At 41.4% G+C, this 11,147-nt stretch overlaps 2 protein-coding genes across 2 annotated transcripts in view; one reads left to right on the top strand and one right to left on the bottom strand.

Moving 5' to 3' along the window:
- Positions 1 to 944, bottom strand: part of KIF20A (kinesin family member 20A) — an 8,964-nt gene extending 8,020 nt beyond the window's left edge. Inside the window, exon 1 of the mRNA XM_007938946.2 lies at positions 780 to 944. Coding sequence (XP_007937137.1) covers positions 780 to 944 — 165 coding nt within the window. The remainder of the gene's footprint in view (positions 1 to 779) is intronic.
- A 1,184-nt stretch (positions 945 to 2,128) lies between these two features.
- The window catches only part of BRD8 (bromodomain containing 8), a 41,620-nt gene continuing 32,601 nt past the window's right edge, over positions 2,129 to 11,147 (top strand). The window contains exons 1-2 of the mRNA XM_007938943.1: positions 2,129 to 2,147; positions 3,416 to 3,512. Of these exons, the coding sequence (XP_007937134.1) occupies positions 2,129 to 2,147; positions 3,416 to 3,512 (116 nt within the window). The remainder of the gene's footprint in view (positions 2,148 to 3,415; positions 3,513 to 11,147) is intronic.

Raw genomic sequence — 11,147 nt, 5'->3', positions numbered from 1 at the left:
TATATATATATATATACACACACACATGTATATAAAGAGTTTTATAGTTCTAGCTCATATATTTAGGTCCATTAAGAGTTAATTTTATTTATGATGCGAGGTAGAGGTCTAGCTTCGTTCTTCTGCTTGTGTGTGTCCAGTAGTCCCAGCACTATTTGTTTCAGTAAACGTCACAAAACAGAATGCATATGGATTGTTGAATGGAAAACCAATTTGCTCTCTACACTTTCACCCAAATCACAATTTATTAAAAAAAAAAAAAAAAAAGGCTTTGTGGCAGAATTAAGCTCTTGGTTGCCAACCAAAAGGTTTGTGGTTAGAACCCACCCAGAAGCTCCACAGCAGAATGACCTAGAGATCTGCTTCCATAAAATTATAGCCAAGAAACCGTATGGAGTGTTTCTACTTTTGTTACATTGGGTTGCCATGAGTCAGAATCCACTCAATGGCAACCAAGAATAACATGGTTGATATTATTAGAACATAAGTGTACATTCCACCCACTTAATGGCAGTATGTTCTTGTACAAATACTTTAACATGACAGGACCTCATAGTGAAGGAAAAATAACTATTTCTTAAATAACTCCCTCATAGGAAGAACTGAGACCATGCACATGATAACATCAATGCAATGCAAATACTAATTCTCATGAACACACACTTCAGTGTTTTTCACTTGTCATAGCACTTAATTTTCAATTAATCTCTCAGACCTGTTTGGATTAGTAGGTTAGGGATATCACTGGCTGTCTCCAAGCAACTCCTCACCTCCTTTACCTGCTGTTTATCCTCCAGGGAGGTGGAGATGACAGAGCAGTCTGAAAGCAGGTCCTTACGTATCACAGATCCCAAGTCTGCAGCTGTGGACTCAAACATGGGGGAGACTGCGACCTCCTCATCCGACAGCAAGCCGGCTGGCGGAGAAAGGATCCCTTGAGACATGACAGCAAGGGCAGTTTAAGTCTAAAAAAAAACAAGAGCGGATAGGGAGGAGAACCTAGGGACAGAAGGGTTCTGAAAATTTGTGATACAATCCCCTTGCCTCGGGACACCTGGTCCGAACGCCTGAATTCCTACTGCCTTTTCCTTCCAAAGGAGCTCTGGTGGCGAAGTGGGTAAGGCATTTGCCTGCCAACCGGGTCGGTAGTCAAACCTACCAGCTGCTCCCGGGAAACCCAATAGGGGTCACTATGAGTCGGAATCGACTCGATGACACTGGATGGGTTTTCCTTCCAAAGTCTGGCAGCAGGGAGAGGTAATACCTTAACCCAGCCTGAGGCGGCATTTCCTACCTCGAACAGAAAAGAACTGAGAGATAGCAGGCTCTAAAAGCAGAAAGCCATGCTCCAAGTACTGGCTTTGCCCTCCGGTGCTGAGGGTTGGGCTTCCAAGACTGCTTCTCCAAACTCGCCCCAAGCCCCGTGGTAAATGCAGAAGTGTTTAAAAACAAAAAACAAAACAAACAAAAAAAACCACAGCAGCAGCTCCGCTTTCTGAAAGCCCTTTTCGGGAGGGCAAGAGCTGGTAACCTGGGCTCCAGCGCGGTCCCACACTCACCCGAAAGCCGAGACACTCGCTCCCCCTCGGGTACCGGCTCACTCACAGTGGTCGAATCTGGACCAGCACCCTTCAGGATCACAACCCCGCCCACGAGCGCAGCTTTGTTACTGATACAATGTTTTAAATTACGCGCTGTGTTCGTTCGGCCAATCAGATAGTGAAGTCTGCCGCTACCAATCAGCGCAAGGAAAATTTAGGAGACCGTTTGCTTCCGCTTGACCTCTCTTCGCCTATGAGCGTCCGGGTTACCAACTGCCGCGAATTTGGAGATGGGTCAACTGGGATTCGTCTGGCTTGATTCTTTTTCTTAAGCCTTAGACATTTCTTTCTGAAAAGCCGAAAGGAAATCCTGAGACGTCAGCCACCATTTCCTGCCCTTCCTTAACAACACTTCTTCCGAGGAGCGCACAAGGGAATTGGTTTAATATGCTTGCTTCGTCCTGGAGCAAATAACTACATTTCCCAGGAGCCACAGCAAACAAACGCCCATACTCTATTTCCCAAGAGTTTCCTAAGGTTCGACTTACTCCACTCTCTCGTCCGGGCTTGGAGACTTCGAGGCCAAGATGGCGGCAGGAACGGGCAGTGAGTGTCTGTGCTTATTTTGCGTGGAAGGCCTTAGTAGAGCCAAAGCTAGGCACCAGATTTATGTCTCACACTTACAGAGAGTAGGAAGAGTCGTTTACTGAGAGCCCAGAGTTTTAAGAGACCTACGCTGTACGACGTCGCGCAGGCAAATGATTGGAGGCCCAGAAGTGTAGGGTTTTGGGTCTGGTAGGGAGCGTGTGAAGGAAGCTGCTCAAGGAATGTATGTTGGGAGCTCCATGGGAGAAGGGATAAAAAGGCTCTCTAGAAACTTGGGCGTACATACAAAGAGAGCCATACGAAGCGGCTCGCATCTCAAAAAGTCATTCATTATTTGACAAACATTTGTCAGCTCTGGAAATGGAGTCGTAACCGTGAGCATTTTTCTGCCTCTAGGGAATTGCGTTTCGTACATCTCAACCATTTCCCTTTGTTTTGTGGATATAAAAGGTCTTTTAGTTCCCAAAATTAAGGGTGTGTGTGGGAGACTGAGAAGTAAACAAGCTTATGCTAAGAAGGAGGCGGGGCAGCAGGAGGGGTAGCCCTTCCGAATCTTGGAAGATAAACCCTTGTTTTCAAATTGGAAGGAAATATGAATAAAATAACGCCCTTCGGGAGAAATGCTTAATAGATATTAATGTCTTAATCTGACATTTTCTATTTTTTAATAAAGTGGAGCTTGAAGCCGTGGCATTTGAGGAAGTAAAATGTTCTACTACAAAAAAAAATCCATTGCCATTGAGTTGATTCCTACTTATAGTGAGCTTTCCCACCTTTCAGCAGCCAAGCACTTGAATCACTGCGCCACTGGGGCTCTTTCTACCTTATATTCAATACAAGTCCCATGCAATGAAAATAAGTGCTACTACGTAGTGGTGCCACTCCTCGGAAGGAAGGTTGGGCAATCCTACTTCCGTAGTGATACTGCCTCGGAAACCGAAGGAGGGGTCGCTATGAGTCGGGCCGACTTGACGGCACATAACAACAACAACAACGTAGTGGTGATGTTTCACTCACTGGAGAGGTGGTTAGCAAGATTTGGTGATACTGCTATATGACATTGTAGAACAGAGTAGTCTTTAGGAAGCAGATTGCTACATCTTTGTCCTGTGGAGCAGCTCTGGTGGGTTCAAACTGTCAAGCTCTTAACCACTGCTCGGTAACAGCCCATTTTGTCCTAACAAATTGTGATGTTTTGTATTAGGACTTTAATTTCACTCTTAAAACTAGCGTCTCTGTGGTTGTCTCTAAACTTTCTCTCCTTTCAGAACACAAGCTGCTGAGTACTGGCCCCACAGAGCCATGGTCCATACGTGAGAAGCTGTGTTTGGCATCTTCTGTTATGAGGAGTGGAGATCAAAACTGGTAAGGTATCTAGGATGTGTGTTTTCTTTGGTCTTAGAAACTATAGGGTATTTTCATGCTAGTGGATTGATAGAGTTAATCATATTAGTCTTTAGGCAGTATTTCTCCATTTTAAAAAACAATTTTATTGTAAAAAAAAAAAGTATGTAGCTCAATGATTTTTAGTATAATCACAGAATTGTACAACTGTCTCCAGTCTAATTTTAGAGCATTTTCATTACCTGGAGAAAGAAACCCTTTACCAGTCACTCCACATTCCCCCCTTCACCCCACCCTCACAGCCCTGGACAACCACTGATCTATTTACTGTCTCGATAGATTTGCTTTTTCGTATAAGTAGAATTGTGTATATGTGATCTACTGTGACTGCCTCTTTTTGCTTAGCATAATCCTTTCAAGGTTTATCCTTACTGTAGGATGTGCTTTATTCCTTTTTACAGCTATAGAATATTCCATTGCATGGATATACCACATTTTGTTAATCCATTTGTCAGTTGAAAGACATTTGGGTTGTTTTCAGCTTTGGTTATTTTGAACAATGATGCTATGAACATTCTGTGCAAGTTTTTGTGCAGATAAAATGTTTTCAATTGACTATATACCTAAAACTATAATAGTTGGGTCTATGGTAACTGTATGCTTAACTTTTTAGGCAACTACCAAATTACTTTCCCAATGCTATTTTACATTCTTATCAGCAATATATGAGGCTTCCATTTTCATCACATCCTCACCAACAGTTGTTAATTGTCTTTTTTATTAATAGCTAGCCTGAAGGATAAAAAATGCTATCTCATTATGATTTTGATTTGCTTTTGTATGATTACTAATGATGTTGAATAAGAGCTATGGTGGCACAGTGGTTAAAGCATTTAGCTGCTAACCAAAAGGCTGTTCAACTGTCCCAGAAACATTTGTTGAAAAGACTCCTTTCCTTATTGAATTGTCTTGGCCAATAGTATACCACTTCTCATTTATTGACATGATTAAGTTCCAGAGAACAGGTTGTTATGCAAAAATTGGTGATATGTGAAAATGGAGTATGACCACATCATTATATAACTGCCAAAACACTGAGAATCATGACCCAGGCAAGTTGATACATAAACCTTAACCATCACAGCCATTGGTACTCTTGCCTCATGCTTCAGCATTCATTACTGTCAGATTTATGTGGTTAATTCACAAACTGGTTGGTAGATTTTTTTTGCTATTATTAATAAATGCAAAATGTTTGATAACAAGATAGTTGATAAGTGAGGAGTTGGTATAGTTCTTTTTAACTACCAGAAAATAGAACTGTGCTTTTCAGTCATTTTTTTAATCAGCGGGGGACACTTTTTTTTTTCTTTGCCCCTGACCGTTTATCTTTTTCCTTCTTCATGTTTTTTCTAATGATCTAAAGATACCTTTATAATCACTTAATATGCAAATTTGTGTTTATTTTGTACATCTCTACTATTTTAACCATTCAAATGGTTTAACCATTAAAAGCAACATTATTAGTTACACTTATGATTTCTACAGCTATATTTTTATAGTATTTATATAATGTTATATAATAATAATGTATTTGTATGTGTTCTGAAAACTTTTCAAAGATGATCCTGCATTCAAATAATCAAATCTAGTTCAGTTAATAATTCAAAGGCTAGGCTTCACAGTTATTTAACTTCTTTCTATGTCTTACCACTCCAAGATCACTCATATAAAATTGGAGAAATACTAGACTTCTTACTTGAAATTATACATAAATCTCTTTGAAATGCCTTTAGTGAATGCGTGAATAGCCAACATAAGGCTAATTTCCAAAATGTGAAGATAATTCATATCCCCACTTTCCCACTTCATTATTCTGACCCTAAGCACCCTGAGTTGGGTCTCTGCAAATTAAAGCTCTGTCCTTCCAGTCCCTGCCAAATAGACAATTGTCACCCTTTCTGCTGGCTCTTACTTGGGTTTGATAATTCGCTAGAATGACTCGCAGAACTCGTAGAAACTATTACCTCTACTTGTAGTTACCCATTTATTTTAATCAGAAAGTATACTAGTGTAGAGACATATCAGGCAAGGTCTGGTAGAGATCCCACAACATTCTCCATGTATGTTCTCACCAGTTCTGGAAACCCAAATCACCAGTTCTGGAAACCCAAAAAGAGAAGTCCAAGATTCAGGATTTTTTAGTCACTGGGACTCAATGAATATGCATAGTTATGATCAGTCCAGTCATGAATGTGCATGACTACATCATGGTCTCCCTCCTTTCCTGACGCTTGTTGCCGGGATGAAACCTGTGTAACCCCTTACTTATTTTACCCTTTTTTTTTAAGTTTGGCCTGGCGACAACAGTGCTTAAACACTACTACTAACCGAAACATCAGCAGTTTGAACCCCCACCAGTCACTCTGCAGAAGAAAGATGTGACAGTCTGCTTAAGACTTTAATTACAGAAAATTGTAAATAGGTTGGCCAGACTAATGAAAAACAAGATGAGCTTTTGTTTTTTAACTTTTTATTTTGATTTGAGTGAAAATTTACAGAGCAACTTCATTTTCCGTTCAACAGTTGCAAAAAGGGCACGATGTGGGGGACATCCTTTTCTAACCTCCTCTAACTTAACAAGGGAGAGAGAGAAAATCACCATCAGCAGCCCAAGGTTTATTCTTAAGAGGCCAAACATGCCACCACCCTCTAGCCTTTTTTACCAATTTTTATCAACCATCCCTTCCATGGTATTCTATTTCTCTGCTGAGTTCGATAATTCACTGCAATGGCCACGTAGAACTCACAGACAGTACTGGGGTGTATTTGGGAAGTAACAGGTTACAATTTAGGTTCAGGAATGCTTTCAGGATACATTTCTTTGATCAAGGCAGTCTCCCCTTTGCTATGCCCTCAAGCATGCCTCTCTGGCCCTTGGCCTCTCAGCCTGGCCCCTGCCTTGTTCAGGCACATGTTACAAAGCTCTTTTAACTGCTGATAGGTCCACCTAGATGCACCCCATACCACCAGCAAGCCTCCTGCCCAAAGGCACTTGGTTTTTTTGCTCTGTGGGCCAGCAAACCCATTGCTCTGTCTCATGTCTCTTGGTTCCTCAGCCAGTCATCTCTGCCAAGGAGATCTGGTACAGGGATCTCAGGTCCAAGGATTTACTCTATTCCACCTCCAGCTCTTCTCTCTTGAGGGCTCATAGCAACCATCGTTGGGTTTTTGAGGCACTAAGTCTTTATGAAAGTAGATCTCTTGATCTTTCTTCTGGAGAACAGCTGGTGGGTTTGAACTGCCAGCAAAACTCATCCCCACGTTAGGGTTCCATACACGTTATTTGCATGGTCCCACCCCCAGAAGGGTGCCATATACCTTATTTACATTACTTACAGGCTATCCAGTTCCCTTGGTGGGCCACAAGCACCTTATATTTGCATAGTTCCTCCCAGTAATTTGTGGGAGTCACAAAAACCATGGCTAAAAGAACCATACCAAGTAATTCATTGCACCACAACAGTTAATACACATTTTGTTTTGTGGCAATAATCACAATCCCCACAATGCAAGAGCTCTTCCCACTTCCTCCCTGTGGTTACTTTTTCTTTGTGTTGTATCTGATGTAACTGTTCATTTCTCAGGCATATCTGTTGTTTGTGTGGAGGTAGCCACAGGAAAAAGTACAATTCCAGGCCTGAAGATTAGGGGCCATGGTCTCAGAGGTTTCACCAGTCTCTATCAGACCAGTAAGCCTGGTCTTTTTTATGATTTTGAGTTTTGTTCCACATTTTCCTCCCACTCTGTCTGGGATCTCCAATTTTGATCCCTTTCTGGGTGGTTGGCAGTAATAGCTGGGTACCCTCTAGTTCTAGTCTCAGGGTGAAGTTCCCATGGTCTGATATTCCCTTGGACTGATTGTTTCCATGTATCTTTGATTTTCTTCACTATTCTTTGTTCCAGATCAAGAGAAACCAATAGTTGTATCTCATAAATTTTTAAGACCCTAGTCTCTACTCGGGAGCTCTGGAGCATAGTGACTAAGACACTTGCCTGCTAACCAGACGGCTGGCGGTTCAAACCCACCAGCCACTCCTCGGAAGGAAGGTTGGGCAATCCTACTTCCGTAGTGATACTGCCTCGGAAACCCAAGGAGGGGTCGCTGTGAGTCAGGGCTGACTCGATGGCACGTAACAACAACAGTCTCTACTCAGGAACTCTGGTGGCATAGTGCCTAAGATATGTGACTGCTAACTAGAAGGCTGGTGTTTCAAACCCACCAGCCACTCCTCGGAAGGAAGGTTGGGCAATCCTACTTCCGTAGTGATACTGCCTCGGAAACCCAAGGAGGGGTCGCTGTGAGTCAGGGCTGACTCGATGGCACGTAACAACAACAGTCTCTACTCAGGAACTCTGGTGGCATAGTGCCTAAGATATGTGACTGCTAACTAGAAGGCTGGTGTTTCAAACCCACCAGCCACTCCTCAGAAGGAAGGTTGAGCAATCTACCCCATAGAGATACTGCCTCGGAAACCCAAGTAGGGGTTGCTATGAGTCGGATCAAACTCGACGGCAGTGAATTGTTTTTTTCTGTTTGTTTGTTTAGTCTCTGCTCACCAGAGTAGGATGTAGTAGGACAATGTTTTTGTGTAGAATGTTATGCCAGTGGAGCTTGATGTCCCCCATGACCATGGTCTAGAGCCTTCAAGCCCAGCAACTCACTCAAGAAGTGAACATTTCAGTCTTTATTCAGTGGATATACTTTAACCCTTGCCTTTGCTCAGTCTAAGGTACTTTTGACTAATGAACATAGATTTAAACCAGAGCCTAGTCTTTCTCTATTAGGAAAGATTATGAAGTAGAATTCCTCAATGTTTAAGTATATTTATGTAGCCTAATTAATAGATGGGATCTCTGGTGGTATAGTGCCTAAGGCTTTTGACTGCTAACCAGAAGGCCGGCGGTTCAAAGCCACCAGCCAGTCCTCGGAAGGTTGGGCAATCTACTTCCGTATACTGCCTTGGAAACTGAAGGAGGGGTTGCTATGAGTTGGTTCTGACTCAACAGCAGTGAGTTTGGTGTTTTTTTTTTTTTTGGAATTAATAGATAGACAAAAATACTTTTTCAGTTGTAAGTTGTGAGCTTCTAAAGTAACCCAATTTGTACGAAATTCCAGGATATTTAAAAAAACAAAAAAGGCACTTAATTGAACAACTAGAATTATTGGAAAAAAAAAAAAGCATGGTCTTAACTAATTTAACCATAAGCCAGTCCAAACTCTGATATGGTCCAGTTACATGGATATAGTCATGGAATATAAACCCCCCAAAAAAGCTGAGAGACAAAAGTAAGGCAAGTAATTGCTCCTCCTTTATTTAATTTTTGCATTATGCTTTCAGGTATGCCTTTCTCAATTCTAGCAAAAATTATTTTCGACTAAAAATGTATTTCTTGGGGATTTTTGAAGTGCCTTGGCAGCATGCATTTCCCCAAGAGATGCTTTTGGTCTTTTTGATGCCTAGATAACAAGGGAACCCTAGGCTAGGCCTGCTTTTTGCCCAGCTGGTCCATGCAAAGTAGGTCTAATTGCATGTAGTTGCTCTGAGCAACTATGTGGTACTGGACTGAGTTCAGAATTGTTATCATCTTCTTTTTTTCTGCATCAGCCCTTTTTTTTTTCATCATCAAATTTGAATTTGTTCTTTTGCCACACTTGCTAACATAATTCCACACTCTGTTGATTGTCCTGCTTTCTAAAATGTTTTTTAAATTTACTTTTTGACGTAGTACATAGCCACTGTAAAAACATAAACACAAGAAACAGCAGTAAGAACAAAAAAGGTCAAAAACTTGAATTTATTTCTCTCAACACATATAGGAAGTTTAGAGATAGGCAGTCCAGAGTTGGCATAGCAACTTCATGGTGATGTCAAGGAACCAGGGCCCTATCATTCTTTTCTACCTTCCTCATCACATGACTTCTATTCTGAAGGTTACTTGATGGTCCTGTTGAAATATTATCATGTATTAATTCAAAAGTAGTACATAGTATTTGATTTCTCAATGATTTAACAATTTGCAAATTGGAGAAATACTGCCTCATGCAAGAGGAAGCTGCTTCTAGAGAATGGAGAATTCACAGAGACTTAAATGCAGGTAACTTTTGCTTAAAGAATACAAGTTTCCAAGTGATGAAGTATTTAATGGCTACTGAGTTAACATTATAAAGTAACTTCACAGGAAATTTGTTCCTCCACCCACCAGTAGTCCTGAGCCCTCCAGAAATTCAAAACACAGCAATGACTGTGAAGATGCGGCACAGGATCAGACTGTGTTTTGTTCTTTTATGCATAGAGTCGCTGTGAGTTGGAACTAACTCTGTGGCATCTGACAACATGTCTTTCCTGTTTAATCACAGCTTAATGGTTTTGTTATAGTCTGCTCTTTGGAACACTTTGGGTGAGAGAGTTTTTTTTTTTTTTTTTTAAATTGATGGATTAGTTTTAGGTAAGGAATTTTTAAGTTTCTGGATGAGAAAAGCCCTCTTGAAGTAAAAGTTAAACATTACAGGTATGCGTCACTTAACATCCACTGTACATTCTTTGAAATTGGATGTTAGGTGATTTGGATGTTGTGTCAACACCATGTTAAAACCTCATGAGAGCCTGTTTCCAGTTGTCTTCCTCACAGCTGCCACTCTGCCAAAGACTGGCTGAGGGGATGAAGAAGGGAGAAGAGGGAGAGGAAGCAAGCCCAGCTGTCTCACTGTTCTGCCCATCTGAGCAGCAGGAAAAGCCCAGCCCCACCCCCATAGCTGTTGCCCACCTGCCCACCCACCACCAAAGCCAGAGAGCCATGGCCACAGCCATGTCCTCTGCCTCACCTGCCAGTATTCCACTCCTGCTCTAGTGCTGCAACAGTCTGGGTTTGGGGTCTTTAAAACCATTAGTGGGAAACAGTAAACAAAAGGAGAGCTGCTTTCCCTTTTTATTTAAAAAAGAAACAAACCTTATAGTAACATGGATTTACATGCATATATGCCTTCATTTCCCAAATGAACTTTCAGTGTTGCATGCCTGTTGTTTTTAAATTTGATTCCACAATCCACAATGGATGCTTGAGCTTTAGCTGTCACATCCTTGTTCCATATAGTAAGAAGAAGGAAGAGGTTGGTAAGTGAGATCACACCCCTTACCTTTTTTTTTTTTTTTTAATTGTGATTTGGGTGAAAGTTTACAGAGCAAATTCACTTTCCATACAGCAATTCACATACACTGTGTCTCATGACATTGACTACAATTTACCCCAATGCAACAGCTCCCCTCCCACTTCCTCCCGATAGTTATCTCTTCCCTGTGTCCGTCCCTCCATGCACTTCTGCCCCCTGAGCTATGTCCCTGTGCATACACAGCCCTTCTATTCTCCCATAATTGTTCTCTCCAGGGAGTTTATCTACCTAATGTAAATGTTCACCTCATATGCCTGTCTTTTGTTTGGCTCAATTCCAGGCCTGAAAGGCAGCTAAGGGTCCATAATCTCAGTGGTTCCATCAGGCTCTATCAGACCAGCAAACTTTCTCTCTTTTTCTTAATAGTTTTATTGTGATATGGTTGATGTGCAATAAGCTGTACACATTTAAAGTATAAATATGAT

The sequence above is a fragment of the Orycteropus afer genome, unplaced genomic scaffold (assembly GCF_000298275.1).
Source record: "Orycteropus afer afer isolate SDZICR_OR568_19922 unplaced genomic scaffold, OryAfe1.0 scaffold00056, whole genome shotgun sequence".
Lineage (NCBI taxonomy): Eukaryota > Metazoa > Chordata > Mammalia > Tubulidentata > Orycteropodidae > Orycteropus > Orycteropus afer.
This window is presented reverse-complemented; position numbering and strand designations above follow the sequence as displayed.